The 23,692-nt window shown below is 36.8% G+C and overlaps 1 protein-coding gene across 7 annotated transcripts in view; it reads left to right on the top strand.

Annotated features, from left to right (window-relative positions):
• PRKDC (protein kinase, DNA-activated, catalytic subunit) overlaps positions 1-23,692 on the top strand; it is a 247,069-nt gene that overhangs the window by 181,841 nt on the left and 41,536 nt on the right. For all 7 annotated transcript variants that reach the window (XM_036094045.2, XM_078072404.1, XM_078072405.1 and 4 more), the window contains 6 exons: positions 2,971-3,176; positions 6,061-6,199; positions 7,074-7,262; positions 8,157-8,381; positions 10,172-10,280; positions 11,887-11,998. In XM_036094045.2, coding sequence (XP_035949938.2) covers positions 2,971-3,176; positions 6,061-6,199; positions 7,074-7,262; positions 8,157-8,381; positions 10,172-10,280; positions 11,887-11,998 — 980 coding nt within the window. The remainder of the gene's footprint in view (positions 1-2,970; positions 3,177-6,060; positions 6,200-7,073; positions 7,263-8,156; positions 8,382-10,171; positions 10,281-11,886; positions 11,999-23,692) is intronic.

Genomic DNA, 23,692 nt, shown 5'->3' on the forward strand with positions numbered 1-23,692 from the left:
TGCCTGTGCAACCCAGGGGATCTCCTCACTGTGGCTTATTGTGTGGTTCCTACCCACTGGGCTGTTTCCCACTTTCTCCCTCTTCCTGACATAGCTCTGAGAAATGGGTTCTGTCCCCTTTGTGGCCTTGCGGCTTTCCTCTCCCCCAGTTCAGGGCTCTGAACCTTATATCTGCCCCATTCTATTGCTCCCAACTGTGCAGATTGTTTTCTTAATCCTCTGATAGTCCCAAAATACTTGAATGTTGATCTAGCTGTATTTGAAGGACATGGCAAGGTCAGGGTCCCCCTACTGCTCCACCATCTTAACTCCAACCCCCAAAGCCCATTTTAGTAATTTTGTAACTAGTAACCTCCTGGAATAATTTAAAGTATATATTCTTTAATATTATTTGTCAGTAGCTTTGGTTTGCAAACTAATTGTGTAATAATTCCCTGAGATGAAATACTAGGTTTTCCTGTTTTGTTCTTTCCTATGTAGCATGAAGCTATTAATACAGTTTCTTTTTATATATTCTATTTTTATTGGTTTAATATTTACAAGTAGAATTCCTTCTTTGTTTTTTTCTTGGCTACACTAAAGATAAGATTTGAGAAATTGTATTGAATTAGCCAGTATTTCAAAATAAGTTTCTCTTTGCATTGTATTCCTAAGTGATTTTTTAAATTCTGAATTTCTAGTTTTGTCCCTATATTTATTTTAAAAAGCTAGCTTTTTCCATTGTTGTTTGAGAGAGTCATTAACTGTCATTAAGTAAATAAATGACTTCTACTCACTCTGGAGCTTGTTATTTGGCATTGCGTATGGAAAAAGCAGCATGAATGCAAGTCAGTGCCTGCAGTTTGCAGCATTTGCTGTTATGACTTTCTGTTTGTGGTTCATATGTGAAAGTATGATTTTTTTCCTCTCTCCATGGCATCTTAGTACATTTGGCGTGGCATTCATATGAGTTCTTACTCTAGCGAGCACTCTCTTTGAGATGCCACTGCCCAACCATGACATCCCAGAGTGAGTTTCTTGTCTGCTGTATATCCTGTATTTGTCAGACTATCCTCACTAGATCCCTCAGACTGGAAGAGAAATCCATTTAGCCATTTTTCCGTGACACAGTCAGTGACTGGCAAACATATACTAATTTGGTGTCCTACATGTATGCTGTCCATTGCTTGTTTGACCTTTATAAAAATTTGGATTTTCTTTACAAAGCACTTATTGAGGATATTGTATGTGTGCATCTCTATTTAAGAACTATGGAATATTTGAAATGAAGAAATGTATCTTGCCTTCACCTAATACACAGTGAGGTAAGGGTCCAGACAAAGATCATTGTTATTCCAGTAGATCGTCAACATTTGAAAATTAGACTTCATTACTTTATTCTGTTTTGGAATTTATGAAAAGTGAAACCAGCTGAAGATTTCTGGCTTAGCCAATCATTCTTTATAAAGTAAAATGATACTGTCGATGAGATTATACAGAATAGTCAGTCTTCTTGAAAATAGACTTACAGAACTCATTTAAATTATGAGAGTGCATTTACGTATAAAGGAATGATACACCACTAATAGTTGTTTACTTATTTAAAACTTTCAGAAAAGACTTCTATTGCAAATGGGAATAAATCTTAAGCTACATGCAGTCAGGGACAGCATTGTTTACTACAACATCTGGAACATAGAAGGCATTCAGTAAATATAGAATGAGTTGATTCCTTGAAAATTAAAAGTGTATTTATTTTAAAGATTTTATTTATTTGAGAGAGTGAGAGTGATCGCATGTGCACGTGTGTGCCCGTGCACTAGCAGGGAGAGGGACAAAGGGGGAGGGAAAAGGAGAGAGAGAATCTCTCCAGCAGACTCTGCTGAGCAGGGAGCCCAATGTGGGGCTCGATCTCGTGACCCTGAGATCATGACCCGAGCTGAAATCAAGAGTCAGACGCTCAACCAACTGAGCTACCCAACAGCCCCCCAAAATGTATTTATTTTAAAATAGTCTTATGTAATTCAGGATTTCACTCTCTAAATTAGAATGATGATATCTCAAAATCTGACACCTCAGCTAAGACCAAGACTTTGCTGTGTTATTAATTGAAACAGAATTTTATTTGGATTTTCTTTCCTCTACTACTAGTTCCTTCTAAGAGTGACATTTTTGTTTGCTAGCTTGCTTTGGAGAATCTGCATTTTTTCAAGTCCTCTAATGTAGAACTTAAGTTGCCTTGGTCAGACTTAGCACGTGGTCCTTGTATGGCACAGCTGCGAGGAAAGTGTCGTGTTTGTGGCTTAGGCGGGACTGTCTTTACTGTCTTTTCCAGATATCTGCATATATGTGCATGCACAGACATACACACAAGAATTATGTGCACACATGTGGGTTTGTTTTAATGAAAATGCTGCCGTACTATTTATAATGTTCTGTATATTGATTTGTAGCTTATTTTTATTGGTGTATATAGGACTCTCAAATTGAGAGTTACAAAGTAAGGTCATATAAAAATTCCTGAAATCCTCTAATTCAGTATTATTGTGAATAAGTTAGCCCCTAGGTGGAAGGAGATGGGAAAAACGATGCTAAATAGCGTAACAGAGAAAAGTATACCTACTACTTGGTGATTGGATATAAAATCTGTGTTTCAGCTGCTTTTCTCACCTATTCAGGCCAAATATTCCTGGAAACTACAATTGTTGTTTGGATGTATAAATTATATATACAAAATTTTTTATGTTTTGCTAGTGGTTTTCTTGCTTTAAATTAACCTCTGAATTGGAAGTGTAAAAATAAAAGGTCATTTCCTCCTTTGAGCAAGCTGAATGTTGAGGAAATTTTGTTAATAGAATTACACAGAGAAATTTTTGGTTATATCACTACTTACATCAAAATGTTCTTTTATGTTTAGTAAAATGACTTATTTACTTGTGAAGATACAAAGTACCACAGGCAAAATAGCTGCATGTGTTTGTGGTTTCACAGGAAATCAGTTGCCAGCACACAGACTTGCTGAGCCTCGACCCAGCTTCTGTCAGTGCTGGCTGCCTGGCCAGTCTACAGCAGCCTGTGGGCGTCCGCCTTCTCGAGGAGGCCCTGCTCCACCTGGTGCCTCAAGAGCCACCTGCCAAGAGGTTTCGGGGGAGGACTCTCCTCTCTCCTGATGTCGTCAGATGGATGGAACTTGCTAAGTAAGCTCTGTGATCCAGACTGTTGGGAGAACAGTGAATTTGACTGAAGTAATACAGAAAAAACTTCATGCTGGTGGAAAATGAGCAAATAAAGTTGATAGTAACACTTCTGTGAAATTTTTTGGAAAATCTCTCTGGCGAAGTACCATTCCATAAGTCAAGAATAGCTGTCACACAAGGAATGTCTTGCTTCAGGAAAGAGAACATCAGTTAAACCTGTTCTCTCAGTATACAATCTTTTTGGACTCAGGGTGTTATTTACCAAGTTTAGTTTCCTGTAAAGTGTGGCCATAACTTACAGTTTTATATGTTTTTACTGATTTACTAAACTGAATAGAGGGTAATCCATTATTTTTAGCAGGACTCAAACTTTTAGAAACAATTTAATCCAATTACTTTGTTTATTTGGGAAAAACAAGTTCCATTTTGTCATTATGCTGTTTTGCATTATGTCTGGTCTTTTTCCTTACTTGTGGTTTTATCATAAGAAAGCCAGTGCCTAATTCTGAGAACGATGTTAGTTTGAAATTTATAGTGCTGATTTTTAGATCTTCAGGTTTTAGGAAAAAAGAGTAAAGGTAAGGGTGGGGAATCTTTATACTATTTGCTGTTTTAGAATCATTCATATCATAATTGAGCACTATATGTGAGCAATACATTGTATCAGGTGCTGAGAAGAATTAGACATGTCTCCTAGACTAACAAAACTAGCCATCCAGTAGGAAATGTATGTGCTTACATGCATAACTAACCATAGGTGAAATGGAAAGTGGTGAGTTTCTTGAGAGGCAAGATAAATACCAGGGCAGTTCAGAAGGTGCATCTTGGCTAGTACTGATTCTACCTAGTAACCATTTTTATCCTGTTGTTTCAGATGTGTAAGTGAACAGTCAGTAACACTGTATATTTAATATTTTCAAGGAATGAGAAACTCATCCTTGAAACTACATCTAATGTGTATTTACTGGGTAAATGAAGTACACAATTTTTAAGAGCCTAAACTTTAAACATTTGTTTCTAACTTTATTTAATACTTCCTCATACTTTTGGGCACCTGGGTGGCTCAGTCAGTTGAATATCCAACTCTTGGTTTCGGTTCAGGTAATGATCTCAGGGTCATGAGATCAAGCTCCGCTTTGGGCTCCACACTCAGTGGGGAGTCTGCTTGGGATTCTTTCTCTCCCTCTACCCCTTCCCCTGCTTGAGCTCTCTCTGCTCTCTTTCTCTCTCTCTAAAATAAATCTTTAAAAGAAGTACTTCCTTATACTTTTGTGTATATAATATTTTGCATTCCTGGGGCGCCTGGATGGTGCAGTCGTTAGGCGTCTGCCTTCGGCTCAGGTCATGATCCCGGGGTCCTGGGATCGAGCCCCGCGTTGGGCACCCTGCTCAGCGGGAGGCCTCCTTCTCCCTCTCCCACTCCCCCTGCTTGTGTTCTCTCTCTCCCTGTGTCTCTCTCTGTCAAATAAATAAATAAAATCTTTAAAAATATATATATATATATTTTGCATTCCTTTGAAACAGAATACTAAGAACGTAATTTTTGCCTGTTCATGATGTCATGGTCATCATTTTGACCATGTTATAGTGTGTATCATCCCAGGAACATGGGGCCAGTGCAAGGTGGATATGACACTGATCTCTTTTCTGAGTTACTGGAAAATGGTTGTAGTTTCATGTCCTCTTGGGCTTTTGGACTGTGAGCTGTTATCCTACCTCCCATCTCCCACTTATGCCTCTGATTTGTTACCCATAACCCTCTACAAACAGAGCAAAGAGAGGGCCATATCTACTAGATTTTTATCTAAATTTGGAATCCTGGGGCACCTGGGTGGCTCAATCGGTTAAGCATCTGCCTTCAGCTCAGGTCATGATCCCAGGGTCCTGGGATTGAGTCCCGCATTGGGCTCCTGCTCAGCGTGGAGTCTGCTTCTCCCTCTCTCTCTACCCCTCCTCCCTGCTCTTGCTTTCTCTCTCACTTTCTCTCTCTCTCAAATAAATAAATAAAATCTTTTAAAAAATAATAAATAAATTTGGAATCCTTAGGCTCTGAGAGAGCCCTTAGGGCTTTTTCGATGTAGTAAATACATGGGATTTCATACCTGAGAAAGGACCAAACCGGTCCGGAGGAAGCAGTCCTCGCTGGCTGGCCAGGTGATTGCAGCTTCAGGAAGAGATGACATTTGTGTTGAGACTTAAAAGATGGGGGAAAAAATTCCAGGGGAAGGGAACAAACTTATTAACACTTGAGAATATCTTAGTGGGGAAGCTTGGTTGATGGGGTGAAGTAGATTTTTGTTAATGTGAAGAGAGGATTGAGTGCTCTAGCAAATAATAAGGCTGTAAGAAAATTACTTGTCAGTAGAATGGGGATGGCCCATAGCATGTGGATTAAAACATGGTCTTATTAGAACCAGGATTAATTTTTAATGTATGGTGATTAACATAACATAATTAAAAAAAAAAAAGAACCAGGATTAATTTTTACTCACTCTGGATTCTTGACTACGTTCCAAATTTTAGGTATTGACAGGATTTCAAATAGGTCACCCACTGAAATGTGCAATGTTACTATAATGATTAACACAGAATAGTCTTATTGTAATGAGGCAATTTATCCATTGTAAACTTATGATATTTTCAGATTTCACTCTAAATGTACTTTAGAATAATCTCTGTCTCCTGTATGGCTAAAGTAGCAAAACCTAATAGTAACTTCACAATGTCTAAGATTTTATATTTTTATAAAACAAAAATAACATATATCCTTTTTGGCTAACATAATGTGGCCTCTTGATTTAATATCATTTTGTTAGAATAAACACTTTAAAAATATTTGCATATTCATTGATTTGGATTTTTGTTTGTTTGTTTGTTTTTTTAGACTGTATAGGTCAATTGGAGAATATGATGTCCTCCGTGGTATTTTTAGCAGTGAGATAGGAACAAAGCAAGTCACTCAGAGTGCGATATTAGCAGAAGCAAGAAGTGATTATTCTGAAGCTGCTAAGCAGTATAATGAGGTAAAATTGATCTGTAGCAAATATGTCAGTTGCTTAAACACGTTAGTTTTCTGAATGGAAAAACTTCTAGCTTTAGAATTCAGAGCTTCATAATGTTTCAACTTTATTCCTTAGTTTTTACACAAAAATTAATATCCGGGAATAGTTTCATAATAACCAAATGTGAAATAATTATTGCTTTATCTCTTACTCTCTTTAAGAAAACATCACTGAATAAAAGAGAAAGCACTTCATACCAAATACTATAAAACTATAAGATGTTATTTCAGTATCTGCTGTTATTATATAATTCTATTGGGTAGATTGTTTTCCTTCAGTAAATAAAAACTTTATGAAGAGGTAGATAAGAATTGGTTTTGGGAAGATGACTCTAAGGTCAATTTTGTACATTTTGTGTTTTGAGTTGCCAGTGGCTATCCAGGTATAGATGTCTAACAAGTAGTTAAAATTCAGAGTCTGTGATCTGTGAGATTCTTGAATGAGCAGTCCAGGTTGTAAAGTCATCTGCAATTTTCAGTAAATGTTCTATTTTCTAATTTTCAATCTAAGAACTTTTTAAATGGTAAATAACCCACAGTATTGATGTAAATCAAATTTTGGGTCATTCAGACAGAATCTTTAGTTAATTGGCTTCATTTGTAAGTTTCTCAGAGAAATAGTTTCCTCTTGGTTTTTATGTTCATTTGTTCCCATAAATTTGTTTTGGTTTATTTTCTTCCATTCAGTGTTACTCTATTTTCCTTTTTCTCTCCCCTTGTCATAAATCTGAAAATGATTATCCTTAGCATGAATGTTAACACTACCTATAATACAGTGTTTTCATTTATATTCTTTCCAACTTTGTAAAATAAATTTATGAACTTTTTTTCATGAGGCTCTCAATAAACAAGAGTGGGTGGATGGTGAGCCTACAGAAGCTGAGAAGGATTTTTGGGAACTTGCATCCCTCGACTGTTATAACCAGCTTGCTGAGTGGAAATCATTGGCATACTGTTCTATAGTCAGCGTTGATAATGAAAACCCTCCAGATCTAAATAAAATGTGGAGTGAACCATTTTATCAGGTGGGTAGAATTATTTTTTTTAAAGATTTTTTTATTGATTTTAGAGAAAGAGCACGAGCAGAAGGGGCAGAGGGAGAAGGAGAGAGAATCTGAAGCAGACTCTGCACCCAGTGTGGAGCCCAACTCAGGGCTTGATCACACGACCCCGAGACCATGACCTGAGCTAAAACCAAGAGTCAGATGCTTAACTGACTGCACCACTCAGGCATCCCCAGTAGAATTACTTTTCAGGTCACTAAGATAAATATTTTAGATGGTAAGCTGTTTTCTAATTAATGAAGTTGTTTAAAACTTTTAAAAAACAAAGTAGTACTTGTGAAGTATTAGGATATTTGTATAGCCCAACTCTCCCCATGAACTCCATAATATTGTTTAAATCTCTTACCACTTTTGGCTGACCCTTTCCAAATAAATGGGATGCATTTAAAAATAAATATTAACATCCATGCTATGACTTCGTGGAAGAAAATTTCATGGTGTCTCTGCCTTGAGTCACAGGCTATGCATGGGATAGCCCTGACCCCGGGAGTGGGATGGTTCCCCTCCCATGGGATCACCCAGACTCTTGGAGGGAAGCGGCTCACCTGGTTCCCACAATACAGCTGTCTTGGCTGTGCTTGTAGATTCCTCACTTGTATGTAACACCCAATGATCTTTCAGCTAAAAGTGGTTCTCATCGTCTATAGAACATATTCCCATGTATTTTGTGGTTACAAAATGAATAATTTTAAGTGAACGTGTTTTAAAAATTGTAGTTTTAGGTTTGAAACATCAGACATCATCACATTAGCTCTAAATCTTGACCTAAAAAATTATACCGAAGGATATTATAAAATAATTAGGCATATTCATATTGGCTTTCTAAAGTTACAAGTCGAGTCTTCTGTTCCTTAGGAGACCTATCTACCTTACATGATCCGCAGCAAGCTGAAGTTACTGCTTCAAGGGGAGGCTGACCAGTCCTTGCTGACATTTATTGATGAAGCTGTGAACAAAGAGCTTCAGAAGGCTCTTATAGAGCTGCATTATAGTCAAGAATTGAGTCTTCTTTACATCTTACAAGATGATGTTGACAGAGCCAAATATTATATTGAAAATTGCATTCAGATTTTCATGCAGGTAATGCAGATGCACCAGTCTGAAATGTACCATTTCTATGATACTTTTAAAAGTCAGTAAACTCTTGAATAAAAAAAAAAATCAACAAGCAAAAATTTTCATTTACTATTTGATACCACCCATTTCCTTCTTTTCTGTTCTTCCAGTTTCTTCTAAAATCTCTTCACTCTGTCCTTTGTTTTAATGCATTTTTAATCCTTTTTTTTTTCTGTTTTAAAAAGTTCCATTTTTTTTGTTTTTCCTTAGGTTTTTATCTTTCTCACACTGTTAAAGAACACTTGGGGGTAGACTTTTCATCTAGATTGGCTGAATGAAAGTTTGATTGCTTTGTGAAGAACATGAACTAATTTTCCCTGTTCGTTTTTTACCATTGTGCCTTCTTTCTTTTTTGCTTTTATGAGAATCTTTGATGTTTGTTTTTAAAGTCAGTGTCTTTATAGAGCCTGTTAACATTTATCATTGGCTTGTATTGATCAGAAAAGCATACCCACTCATTGTCTTTATTTTGTATTTATTTATTTATTTATTGTTTTATTGTTTTATTTTTTTATTATGTTAGTCACCATACATTTCATCATTAGTTTTTGATGTAGTGTTCCATGATTCATTGTTTTTGTATAACACCCAGTGCTCCGTGCAGTACGTGCCCTCCTTAATACCCATCACCGGGCTAACCCAACCCCCCTCCCCCTTCCCCTCTAAAACCCTGTTTGTTTCTCAGAGTCCATAGTCTCTTATGGTTCATCTCTCCCTCCGATTCCCCGCCCTTCATTTTTCCCTTCCTTCTCCTAATGTCCTCCATGCTATTCCTTATGTTCCACAAATAAGTGAAACCATATGATAATTGACTTTCTCTGCTTGACTTATTTCACTTAGCATAATCTCCTCCAGTCCCATCCATGTTGATGTAAAAGTTGGGTATTCATCCTTTCTGATGGCTGAGTAATATTCCATTGTATATATGGACCACATCTTCTTTATCCATTCATCTGTTGAAGGGCATCTCGGCTCTTTCCACAGTTTGGCTATTGTGGACATTGCTGCTATGAACATTGGGGTGCATATGGCCCTTCTTTTCACTCCATCTGTGTCTTTGGGGTAAATACCCAGGAGTGCAATTGCTGGGTCATAGGGTAGCTCTATTTTTAACTTTTTGAGGCCCCTCCACACTGTTTTCCAAAGTGGCTGTACCAACCTGCATTCCCACCAACAGTGTAAGAGGGTTCCCCTTTCTCCACAACCTCTCCAACATTGTTGTTTCTTGCCTTGTCAATTTTTGTCATTCTAACTGGTGTAATTTTATTTTTTAAGTAGGCTCCATGGCCAGTTTGGAGCCATTGTGGGGCTTGAACTCACGACAGTGAGATCAAGATCTGAGCCAAGATCAAGAGTTGGTCACTCAACCAGCTGAGCCACCTAGGCACCCAAAATTTTGGATTTGTTTAGTACACTCAAGGGGAAGTTTATCGAAGAAGTAATTGACTTCTGTTGTTGGCAGTTTTATATTATAGGACATTGTGATTTTAAAAAATTGGTGGTGAATAGAGGCAACAATGCCTAATTATATTGATTTTACTGACTTTTTTGAACCAAAATGTGATTAAAAACCTAAATTATTTTTAAAAACTTAAACCATTTGTTAATTATTTCTGTGAGCTAACTATTAACTACTCTGAGACACATTTTGTAATTGATGTAGGGTAGTTGTGATATTTTATGTTTTAGGGAACTGTATTAAAATTTAAAGTAGTAAATTGATTTATAAACAATGTTAAATATCTTTTTTCTAGAATTACTCAAGTATTGATGTCCTCTTACACAGAAGTAGACTCACCAAATTGCAGTCTGTACAAACTATAATAGAAATTCAGGAGTTCATCAGTTTTATAAGCAGACAAGGTAATTTTTTTTAACCTACCATTTTTTCTTTTATAATTATGGAAAAATTTTGGTATGATTTTTTTTTTTTACTTAGTGAAAGTACATGTTTCTTAACATATGGGTTAGAAAATACCTTGAGTTCATTCTACAAATACATATTTTGACATCATTGAAATAAATGTTAAAAATGGTCAAGCACTATTCTAGACACTGGGAATGCAAAGCCAAATAAAACATTGCCTAGCTTGAAAAAGCTTTCAAAAGAGTGGGGTAAACCCCACACAGTGTGATCCCTACTGAGGCAGGGAAGTCCCATGTCAAATACGGTTAACAGAATCTGCCCTGGACTGAAGGGTGCAGGAGGCTCCTGGAGGAAGTGCCTGAGTTGAGTGTGTAAAAGACGGGGGGCTCGCAGAAGGTCTGTCTTATAGAAAGCCTGCAGTGTCCCAGATGGGCTGGAAGTTCAATGACTGGGTGCCACATGCCCTGGCCTGAGGGGAGGTGAAGCTGCTGGTGGCAGTGTGCAGACCCTGAAGGTCTCTCTGCTGCCAGCAAGTAGATTTTATCCCGGCACCTATGGGAGGCCACCCAGAGTCAAAGGGAAAGAGTACATCTTTGTGTCAGGTATATATCTTAGTTATAAACTGGAATTTCAGCTTGTATGCTGAATAATTAAAAATAAAAATGAAAGACTCTCTCAGAGTACTAATAAAAATTGGTATTCCTGTATATCTATAGCTAATCATACTCTGCTTTAAATTTGGAGAATTCTTTTTCAAGTACATATTGTTAATGACATAGTAAATGATCACTCATTAAGTGTTTTCTACTTTCCAGGACTTAAGTTAATCTCTTTTTTCTATATTACATAGTTTTTATGAAAGCCTTACAAGATTTAGATTTTTTTCATCTCATTTTATAGAAACATAGGTTAGATAACTTGCCTAACCTAGTGTGCAAAAGATTCTGATCTTGAACCCAGGACTGTCCGATTTAAGCTTGTGTTCTTAACCACTGCTTTCCCACCAATAGAAAGAGAGAAAACTAAAGCTTTAAACATTAGTAATGTGAGATTTAAATTTTCTGAGAGTTATCATGAATCTCTTAAGGCCAGATTGCTTTGTTTATTAATTATTATGCGGTAACCTTGTGCACATACCAGGGTCTGGGGCAGTATTCCGTCATTCAACAGTGATGTCCCTCCAGCTTAAGAGGTGAATATTCACATAAATGGCATAAACCAAGACTATAAGTAGCCCTATGCTGATTCAGATCAGATTTTTGCCAACAAGAAAATTGGCTGCAACCCTATGAAACTTTTCAAGTTTTAGTGCTTTTTTAGATTTTGGAATTGTGGATGAAGGACTGTGAACCTATGCTAAATTTAAAAATTGTATGTTTATTTCCCCAGTCTTACTCTGTGTCCTTAAGAAATTGAGTTTTGATTGTCAAAATGTATTAGATTTACTGCGATATCTTTTTGTTCCTGTTGTGAAAGACAAAACAAAAGTTTTTAATTTGGTCAAGAAATTTGAATTAAGTTTCTATTTACTAATGGCAGCCCAACTTTGTAAATTGGTCTTGTCATTGAGCTGTGGATATAGTCATCTTCTAATATTTTTAGGTAGTTTATCATCTCAAGCTCCCCTTAAGAGACTTCTAAAAACCTGGACAAACAGATACCCAGATGCTAAAATGGACCCAATGAACATCTGGGATGACATCATCACAAATCGGTAAGATGTGAGCTTTTTCATCTGAATATGGATTTTTTTCTGAAATTGCCAGAAAGACTTTTCTCCAAAACTATGGTTTAGGAAAATGTGAGATTTGAGTCTAGTGTAGATAGCTCTCATCTTGCTGATTTCCCATGTAAGTCCTTAGTTCTCAGAAGACTCTCCATTTCAGCAGTGTGTCTTTTGTCCCAGCTTGTCTCCTGTGAGGAGATTGCAGCCCACTAACATTGAATTTGTCATGTGCTGGGAGGTTGGTTATGAACATCCTTCTGGCAGTGAGAGAAGGCAGGGGAGCAGTGGGGGCAGTGGTCCATCTGCTTCTGTCTCAGGGCTGAATGTTAGCTAGTGAAATGGCAGCAAAGAAAACACTGCTCAGTGATTTTTTTATTCTATTATAAATTGGATTTTTGACACTCCTGACTCTGTTACATAACTGTATGTATCACTCTGCCAGGCTTGAGATCATTTCATATGCTCAGTTTTTCCTTGCCCTGTGACAACCCTGGATAATCCATGAGGCAGATATATTTCAGAGACAAGGCAGCAGAATCAGAGACGTTGTGAACTATTTTATGCAAATATACACAGTAACTAGGACTCAAGGACTGTGACGCTATATTCGGTGTGCTTGCCATTATATCCTTTTTTTTAAGATTTATTTATTTATGTATGTATTTGAGAGAGAGAAAAAGCACAAGCAGGAGGGGCAGAGGGAGAGGAAGAGAGAATCTGAAGCAGACTCACACTGAGCTCGGAGCCCAATGTAGGGCTCGATCTCATGACCTTGAGATCACGACCTGAGTCGGACACCTAACCAACTGCACCACGCAGGCACCCCTTGCCATTATATCCTATTTCCTCTGCTGCCATAGTGTTTTTTGTGGGTTTTTTTGTTTTGTTTTTGTTTTTTACTTTTTATAGTTTTTATTTTTTGTATTTTTTTTTTTACTATTTATTTTGAGATAACTTCTTATCTATAGAAAAGTTGTAAGAAAAGTAGAACTCCCTTCTGTATCTATTACTCAGATTCACTGTTTTTAAACATTTTTAACATGTTGCCACATTAGCTTTTTTTTTCTCCCCACACATACATAATTATATTCTGAACCATTTGAATTTAAGTTGCATATATATGTCTCTTTACCTCTTCATCAGTGTACATTTCCTAAGAAAAAGTATTCTCTCATATAACCTCAGTACAATAATAACTTCACTGTTTTCATTTTTAATCTACAGCCCCAATTTCAGTTTTGTCAATAGTCCCGTTAATGTTCTTTAAAGCATTTTATCCCCTTCTAAGACAGAATCCAGTCCAGAATCTCATACTGCATTTAATCAATATGTCTTTCTGGCCTCTTAATCTGAAACATTTCCTCAGCCATCTTTTATGACATTGACACTTTAGAAGAATGTTCGTCAATTTGGGTTTGTCTGTGTAGTCTCACATTTGTATTCACGTGATACATCCCTAGTTAAAATATTACTTAACTAAAGTATTATTCTCAGGGTATCACATCTGGAAGCACGGAGTGTCCACGTGCTTTTTATTGGAGATAGTAATTTTTATTGCCTGGTTAAAATATTGTCTGGTCTCTCACATGGAAAGATGGTCGACATCACTCATCATCAGGGAAATACAGATCAAAACTACAATAAGATATCACCTCATACCTGTCAGAATGGCTAAATCAACAATACAAGAAATAACAGGTGTTGGCAAGGATAGAGGGAAAGGGGAACTCTTTAGCACTGTTGGTGGAAATGCAAACTGGTGCAGCCACTGTGGAAAACAGTAAGAAGGTTCCTCAAAAAGTTAAAAATAGAAGTACTCTGCAGTCTAGCAATTGCACTACTAGGTATTTACCCAAAGGATACAAAAATAATAACTTAGAGGGATACGTGCACCCGAATATTTATAGCAGCATTATCTGCAATAGCCAAAGTATGAAACAGCCCAAGTGTCCATCCACTGACAAATGAATAAAGAAGATGTAGTGTGTGTGTGTATACACACACACACACACACACACACACACACACACACACAATGGGATATTACTCAGACATAAAAAGGAACAAAATCTTGCCATTTGCATTAACATGGATGGAGCTAGAGAGTATTATATTAAGCAAAATGAGTCATTCAAAGAAAGAGAAATACCATATTTATTTCACTCATATGTGAAATTTAAGAAACAAAACAAACAAGCAAAGGGAAATAGGCAAGCCAAGAAACAAACTCAACTACAGAGAACAAATTGATGGTTACCAGAGGGGAGGCGGGTGGGGGGAAGGGTTAAATAGGTGATGGGGATTAAGGAGTGCACTTATGATGAGCACTGGATGATATATGTAAGTGTTGAATCACTATACTATACATCTTTACTGTAACAGTGTATGTTAACCAACTGGAATTAAAATTAAAACCTTAAATACATACATAAGAAAATAAAAAAGCAGAACTCAGAAAAAATATTGTCTGGTCTCTCCAGTGTGTAATGCTTGGGATTTGTTGTTGTTTTAATGCCTAGTTTTTTTCTCACATTCAGCAATGTGAGAGATTCTTTGAAACATGCACATATCCTGCTTCTCATAAGACTTAATCCTTTATATTTTGCATCTGTGCATGCCTGTTAGCCAAAGCCAATCTTGACAATGATAGTTGCAAGGTGATGATTTTCTAACTCCACCACTTGTTCCGTGTTTATCAGTCTACATCTTAGTGTAAGGAAGAGCCTTCTCTTCTCTGTCTATTTATTTACTTACTTAAATTTTAGTTACCAATATAGAATCATGGATTCCAGTTTTATTTAATGGAATATAATCCATTACTGTTCTTATTTATATCATGTTCAAATTGTCTCAGATTTGGCCAGCAGGAGCCCCTTCAAACTGATATTACAGGCACATCTTGCAAAATTATTCCATGTTTTTTCTAGAAATGTTATAGTTTTAGTTCTTACATTTAGGTCTATGATCCAAAGATTATATTTGTAGATGGTGTTATGTTCATATGGCTTTTTCATATGGCTATCTAGTTGTCTAGTCCCATTGTTCAAAAGTCTTTTCATAATTGAATTGCCTCAACAGCTTTTTTGAAAATCAATGACCATATGTGTGTGGGTCTGTTTTTGAATACTCTGTTCTATTACTTGTTTATATATACATTTTTTTTCATATGTCAAACTCTCTTCATTACTGTTGCTTTATGTCTTGAATCACATAGGGTGAGTACTCCAGCTTTCTTTTTCTTTATGAAAATTACTTTGTTTTAGGTTATTTATATTTATATATACATTTTAGAAAACTGCTTGTCAATTTCTACCAAAAACAAAAGCACTGACATTTTGGGATTTTGTTGACTAGATCAAGTTTGGGAATTGCCATCTTAGCAATATAGAGTTCTCCAATTCATGAATATATGTCTTTCTAATTAGGTTTATTTAGGTTTCTTTAAAAAAAAATTTTCTTTTCATTTTAAGCGTACTCTTAATTCCCTTTATCTATTTCACCCACGCCCCACCCACCTCCACTCTGGCAACCCCCAGTATGTTCTCTGTAGTTAAGAGTCTGTTTTTTGTTTGTCTGGTTTTTTTTGTTTGTTCATTTGTTTCTTAAATTCTAGATATGAATGAAATCATATGGTATTTGTCTTTCTCTGACTTATTTCACTTAGCATTATACTCTCTAGGTACATCCATTTTGTTGCAAATGGCAAGATTCAATAATTTTTATGACTGAGTAATATTCCATTGTATACATACCACATCTTTGGTATCCATTCATCCGTCAGCAGACACTTAGGTTGCTTCCATATCTTGGCTATTGTAAATAATGCTGCATTAAACATAGGAGTGCAGATATCTTTTCAAATTAGTGTTTTCATTTTCTTCAGATACCCAGTAGTGAAGTTCCAGGATCACATGGACGCTCTGTTTTTAATTTTTTGAGAAACCCCACCCCCAGTACTGTTTTCCACAGTGGCTGCACCAATTTACATTCCTACCAACAGTGCATGAGGGTTTCTTTCTCTCCACATCCTCACCAATACTTGTTATTTCTTGTGTGTTTTATTTTGGTCACTCTGACAGGTGTAGACAGGTGTAGACAATGAGGTCTACCTCTTAATGTAAGGAAGAGCCTTCTCTTCTCCGTCTATTTATTTATTTACTGATTGTGGATTTGACTTGCATATCCCTGATGATGAGCGACTTTGAGCATCTTTTCGTGTGTCTATTGGCCATCTGTATGTCTTCTTTGGAAAAATGTCTATTCAGGTCCTCTGACCATTTTTAAAATCAAACTATTTGCTTTTTTGGTGTTGAGTTGTGTAAGTTCTTATATATTTTGGATATTAACTCATCACATATGTCATTTGCAAACATATTCTTCCATTCATTAGATTGCCTTTTTGTTTTGTCAGTGGTTTCCTTCACTGTACAAAAGTTTTTTTATTTTGGTATAGTCCCAGTAGTTTATTTTTGTTTTTGTTGCCCTTGCCAGAGGAGACATCTGGAAAATTGTTTCTATGGCTGATGTCAAAGATATTACTGCCTGTGTTCTCTTCTAGGAGTTTTATGGTTTCAGGTCTCATAGTTAGGTCTTTAATCCATTTTCAGTTTATTTTTGTGTATGTTATGAGGAAGTCGTCCAGTTTCACACTTTTGCATGTAGCTGACCAGTTTTCCCAGCATCATTTGTTGAAGAGACTGTCTTTTCCCTCTGTATATTCTTGCCTCCTTTTTCATAGGTTAATCGACCATATGATAAGGGTGGGTTTATTTCTAGACTTTCTGTTCTGTTCCATTGATCTGTGTGTCTGTTTTTGTGCCAGTACAATACTGCTTTGACTACTGTAGCTTTGTAGTATATCTTGAAATCTTGGATTCTGATACCTCCAGCTTTATTCTTCTTTCTCAAGATTGTTTTGGCTATTTGAGATCTTTCATGGTTCCATACACATTTTAGTATTATTTGTTCTAGTTCTGTGAAAAATGTTTTTGGTATTTCGATAGGGATTGCATTAAATCTGTAGATTGCTTTGGTTAGTGTGGACATTTTAACAAGACTGGTTCTTCTAATCCATGAGCATGGAATATCTTTCCATTAGTTTCTGTCCTATTCATTTTTTTTTTTTTAAAGATTTTATTTATTTATTTGACAGAGACACAGCGAGAGAGGGAACAGAAGCAGGGGGAGGGGAAAAGGGAGAAGCAGGCTTCCTGCCAAGCGGGGAGTCCAGTGCAGGGCTCGGTCCCAGGACCCTGGGATCATGACCTGAGCCGAAGGCAGATGCTTAACGACTGAGCCACCCAGGCACCCCCATTTTTTTTAATCAGTGTTTTATAGTTTTCCGAGTACAGATCTTTCACCTCCTTGGTTAAGTTTATTCCTAGATATTTTATTCCTTACAGTGTATTTATTTGTAAATAGGATTGTTTTCTTAATTTCTCTTCTACTACTTCATTATTAGTGTATAGAAATGCCGTAGGTTTCTGTATATTAATTTTGTATCCTACAGCTTTACTGAATTCATTTAATACTGCTAATAGTTTTTTTGTTGGCATCTTTATCGTTTTCTGTATATAGTGTTATGTCACCTGCAAATAGTAAAAGTTTTACCTCTTCCTTTAATTTCAGTGACTTTTTTTTTTTTATAAGGATTCTTAGATGTCTTTTGTTAGATTTGTTCCTAGGTATTTTATGTTTTTCAGCAGTGTTCCAGTTATTTGCTGTTCATATTTTCTGAGTTTTATCTTTTTCTTTTTTTTTTTAACATCACAAATACGATTTTTTATTTGTCACCATTAAATGTCTGACTTTTAAACAGATTCTTGGACTGGTAGCTCATATCCATCAGCTCGTTCAACTTTAGCACCGGTCTCATCCCCAGAAGCTTTTCCAGAACTACTACCTTCACCATGAAGCTCCATGAGCTTTCCCAATTCAAACTTGAGCTTCTTCAGCATTTTTACTTTTCTAACGAATGCATGGGTGTTGAATTTTATCAAATGCTTTTTTTCTGCATCTATTTAATTGATCATATGCTTTTTCTCCATGGTTTATGTTTGTTAGGTCTGTAGTCTCTAGTTTTGTCTATAGTGTTGTGCACAAACACTGTTTCCTTATTGACTCTCTGAATGATCTATCCATTTTGAAAGTGAGATATTAAAGTCTCCAACTATTATTGTATTATTCTCTAATTTTCCTTTTAGTATTTGCTTTATATATTTACGTGCTCCAGTGTTAGGTGCATAAATATTTACAATTGTTATATCTTCTTGATGGATTGACCACTTTATCATTATATAATGACCTTCTTTGCATCTTTTTACTCTGGTTAACTTAAGGTCTGTTTTGTCAGATTTAGTATAGCTACCTCTGATTTTTTTATTTTTTTTATTTTTTATTTTTTGGTTACCATTTGCTTGAAATATCTCTTTCTATGCCTTCACTCTCAATCAGTGTTGTCTTTAAAGCTAAAGTGAGTCCCTTGTGTGCAGCATATTGTTGGATTTTGTTTTTTTTTTTAATTCAGCCATTCTATGTCTTTTGATTGGAGAATTTAATCCATTTACATTTAAAGTAGTTATTGATAGGTAAGGGCTTACTTTTGCCATTTTGTTCTCTGACAGTTTTGTAGATCTATTGTTCCTTGCTTCTTATCTTGCTGTCTTTTGTGATTTGATGACTGTTTGTCTGGATATACTTTGACTTCTTTATCATGATCTTTTGTAATTACTAAGGCCTTTCCTCTGTGTTTACCATGAGACTTACATAAAATACCTTATAATATCCTATTATAAGCTGACAACTGTGATAGCATTTTTAAATTTTTACACTTTTACTTCCTCATGCTCCTCACGTATTAGGTTGTTGATGTTATAATTTATATATTTTTATATTGTGCATCTAATAACAGATCACTGTAGTTATGGTTTTTAATACACTTGTTTTTTTAATTTAAACAGCATTATAAGTGAATTACCACCATTACCATATTAGAGAATCTTTCTTTGGCTCTATATTTACCATTACCCGTGAGTTTTGTATAACTTCACATGTTTTATGATATTAATTAGCAGTGGTTTATTTCTACTTGAAGAACTCCCTTTAGCATTTCTTATAAGCCAGGTCTAGTGGTGAATAAACTCCCTTAACTTTTGATTGTTCAGGAAAGTCTTTATTTCTCCTTCATTTTTGAAGGACAAGTTTGCCAGGTATAGTATTCTTGGTTGACAGGCTTTTTCTTTCAATATTTTGAATATATCATTCCATTGTCTTCTGGCCTGAAAAGTTTCTTTCAAGAACTCCACCTATAGTCTTATATAGAGGTTCCCTTGTATATGATGTGTCACTTTTGCTGCTTTCAGAAAGTCTGTCTTTGACTTTTGATAATTTAATTATGTGTCTTGGTGTAGCCCTGTTCAGATTCAATCTATTTGGGGTCCCTTGGGCCTCATGGATCTGGAAATCCATTTCTCTGCTCAGGTTTGTGAGAAGTTTTCAGCCATTATTGTTTTAAATATACTTTATGTCCCTTTCTCTTCTCCTAGCATTCCCATAATGGGTTTATTATTTCATTTTGCTGCCCCATAAGTCCATAGACTTTCTTTACTCTTTATCTTTATTTTTTTGGGGGGGGAGGGGGCTTCTCTGGTTGATTTCACTGATTCTTCTGCATGGTCAGGTCTGCTTTTGAAGCTTTCTAGTGAATTCATCAATTCAGTCTTAGTATTCTTTGGCTCTAGGATTACTGGTTTTTGGGGGTTTGTTTTGTTTTATTTTGTTGTTGTTGTTATAGAACTTCTCATTTTGTTCATGCATTGTTTTCCTAATTTCATTTAATTGTCTGTTTCTCTATTCTTGTAGTTCACTAAATTTCTATAAAAGTATTATTCTGAATTCTTTTTCTGACATTTCATAGATCTCCATATCTTTAGGGTCATTTATTATAGCTTTGTTATTTTCCTTTGGTGGTGTCATGTTTATCTGATATTTCATGATCCTGATTTCTTACATTGGTGTCTGCACAATTGAGTAAGTTGTCTCCTCCTCCAGACTTTACAGGTTTGCTTTGACAGAAACAGTCCTTCACCAGTCAGCTCAGCTTGGGGTTCTGGATGTGTCAGCTGGTAGCATCCTTGAGCAGGTGGGGATTATCTTAGGATATGTTTTAGGGTGAGGCCACTGCCCAGGTTCTGCGGTTGGGGTAGGGTGGTTGCCACTGGCTGCAAACAACTGAAAAGAACTGCTGACTTGTTTCCCTGCTGAAGTGCAGCTGTAGGATGGTCTCTGCAGTTTCCTCTATTCTCTGGTCAGTCTTCTAGACAGTCAGGACTAGGTACTATACTCAGCAGTGGGCAGGGCTCTGAATTAGCTTCCCCTCACCCCAAGGTGGGACAGCAAATTGGCCCCAAGGCCAGCAGAGCTTTGTTTGGGGGCCTAAATCGGGCAGGGATGAACACTGCATTTTCCTGCCAGAGGGGGCCACGTTTTGCCCTGCAGAGAGGGAGAAGTACTGGCTATTCTCTTTGCTCAAGTACTACTGTAAGTGGAGCTATGGGATGGGCTACACAGCTTCCTGTGTACTCTGGTTAGATTCCATGGGCAGGCAAGCTGAAGGTTCTATTCAGTAGTGGGTTTAAACAAATGAGTTTCCCTGCCCGTGCAGGGTCATTATACAAGCCCCAAGATGGGCAAGTTTCTTGTTTGGGAACCATATTAAGCAGAACTGTGTACCAAGTTCTGTGGCCTGGTGGGCCACTGTCCTGGCTCTGTAGATGGATAGGGCCACCCATCAGGTGCTCTGCTCAAGTGCTGCTATAATCACAGTTGCAGGATGGACTATGCAGATTCCTGGTCAGCTCTGGTTAGGTTGGAGGCTGTATTCAGCAGTGGTGGGGCTATAAAGTCACTTCCTTGTCTGGTTGGGACTTCAGAACAGGTCCTTAGGGCTTGCAAGGGTCTTTGTTTAGGAGACCAAATCAGGCAGAACTGTGCACCAAGCTCTGGTCAGATGGGGTCACCATATTGCCTCTGTAGACACAGGGCTGCTGATCCGGCTCTCCAATTTAATAGGAGTTGCAGGGTTAGCTTCACAGATTCCCAGGAGCTGGGATTAGATAGGATTGGCAGGGTTGGAGGCTGTATTCATCAGTGGGTGGGGCTAATTAGCTTCCCTGCATGGATGGGGGACACGGAACAGATACCAAAGCAGGCAAGGCTCTTATTTGGGAAGCAAATTAGGCAGAACTGTGCAGCAGTTGGGGCCACTGGCTTGGCTCTGTAAACAGGCAGGACTTTCTGCTTGTGTGGACTTTCTGCCCAAGTGCTGCTGGGTTAAGCAGCTTCCTAGGTGCTCTAATCAAGTTTCATGGTCAGGTAGGACAGGACCAAGAGTGACACTCAGAAATAGGTGGTGCTATGAATTAGCTTCCCTCCCCTGGCAGAGTAGCTTGTTGTTTGGGGTCTAACATCAGGCAGACCTGTGCCCTGCCTACTTCCCTGGTCAGACTGGGCCACTGTGTTGGCTCCACAGATAAGCCAAGCCACTGGTTAGAATTTCTACTTGGGCACTGCTATGAGTAGGAACTCAGTCTGCCAAGATCTGAGTGCTGGTTGCTGTAAGCCCAAACCCCCTTTCTGTCACAGTCTGATTCCCAGTCATCAAGTCCTGCTGCAGGTTCCTTCATGATCCCTAAGAGATGAGACCCAAGCGGGCTTCCTGATTTGCAAACTAGATGTCCCTCTTGGGCTCTTTTTTTCCTACTGGAAAAACTTCAGACTTGGGGGCAGAGCCCTCTTGGTGTGGTACTGTCCCATCCTGAGGTAGGGACCATACAGTCATACAGTAGCTACTCCTTTTTCTCTTCTAATGTGATCCATCTGAGTCTCTGTGGTGTTTCAGGCTTACCCCTGTGTTCTAAGATTTTCTCAATGGTGTCTTGTCTATGAATAGTAGTTAGTTGGTTTTGTTTGGTTTTGGTTTTGGTTTTGTTTTTTGAGGGAGACTGAAGTCAGAACTGACCTATGTCACCATCTTGGTGATGCCAGTCCTCCTTGTAGTTTATTACATTGACTGATTTTTGAATATGAAACAAATGTTGCATTTTGAGGGTAAATCTTGTGTCGTTACAATGATCCTTTTTATATATTCTCAGAAATGCTAACATTTTGTTAAGAATTTTATTGTGTATATTCAAGTGGGATATTGGTTTGTAATTTTCTTTTTTATAATGTCTTTGTCAGGTTTTGGTATTAGGTTATAAAATAAGTTGGACATGTTCCCTTCTTTCTTCTTGGAAAAAGTTTATGTAAGAAGATCCCTCTTATTTCTTACGTGAATATTTGATAGAATTCACCAGTGAGACATTAGTAGTTTTCCTTTGGGGAAGATTTTTGATAATGCATGTAATTTCTTTGGTAAATGGGACTATTTAAATTTTCTATTTCTTTTTGTGTCGATTTTATTAAATTGTATTTTTCACTATATTTTTCCATTTCATTTGTCAAATTGTTCACATAAAGTTGCTCATATTATTCTCTTATTTTTTTATTACTTGCAGTATCTGTGGTGGGAACCCCTTTTTCACTCCTGATATTGGTGATTCGTGTTCTCTGTTTTTTCTTGATCAGTCTAGCTAGAGGTTTGTCAATTCTGTTGATCTTCTCAAAGGACCAGCTTTTGACTTTGCTAATTTTCTTTAGTATCTGTGTTCTATTTCATTGATTTCTGGTCTCATCTTTAGTATTTTCTTCTTTCAACTTACTTTTGACTTACTTTGCTCTTCTTTTTTTAGTTTCTTAAGGTGGAAACTTTGATGGTTGATTTTATACTTTTTTCCCCTAATATAAATATTTAAAGTTACATGCATCCCTCTAAGCTCTGCTTGCTGCATACTGCAAATTTTGACATATAGTATTTACATTATCATTTAGTTTAAAATATTTTCTAATTCTCTGGGGCTCTTGGGTGGCTCAGTGGTTGAGTGTCTGACTCCTGATTTTGGCTCAGGTCATGATCTCAGGGTTATGGGATCAAGCCCCATATCAGGCCTTGCACTCAGCAGAGTTTGCTTGAGATTCTGCTTGAGATTCTTTCCCTCTCCCTCTCCACCCCCCCCCCACCACACAGCTTGCACATGTGCTCTCTCTAAAATAAATTAAATAAATAATAAAATCTTAAAAAATATTTTCTAATTCTCATGTGATTTCATTTTTGATCCTTGGAATAGTTATAAGTGCTTTGTTTAATTTCCAAATAGGTGAGGGTTTTTTGTCTCTTATTATTTATTTCTAAATTCCACAGTGGTCACAAAACACACTCTGCATGGTTTTAGCTTTTTAAAATTTATTGAGACTTGTTTTACAGTTTAGCATATGGTCTATTTTAATAAATATACTATGTGTACTTGAAAATCCTGTATATTATGCTGTTCTTAGATGTAATGTTTATAAATTTCAATTAGATCAAGGTGGTTGATGGTAGTTTTCAGAACTCTATGTCTTTATTGATTTTTTTGTCTATCCCATCAGCTGCTGAGATACATAGGGATTTCAAAATCTCTTACTTTGTGAAATTGTCTATTTTTCTCTTTAATTCTATTTTTACTTATTGTATTTTGAACTTTGTTATTAGGCATGTACACATCAATAATTGCTAGGTCTTCCTGATGAAATGTCCTTTTTATT

The sequence above is a fragment of the Halichoerus grypus genome, chromosome 5 (genome assembly GCF_964656455.1).
Source record: "Halichoerus grypus chromosome 5, mHalGry1.hap1.1, whole genome shotgun sequence".
In the NCBI taxonomy this organism is placed as follows: Eukaryota; Metazoa; Chordata; class Mammalia; order Carnivora; family Phocidae; genus Halichoerus; species Halichoerus grypus.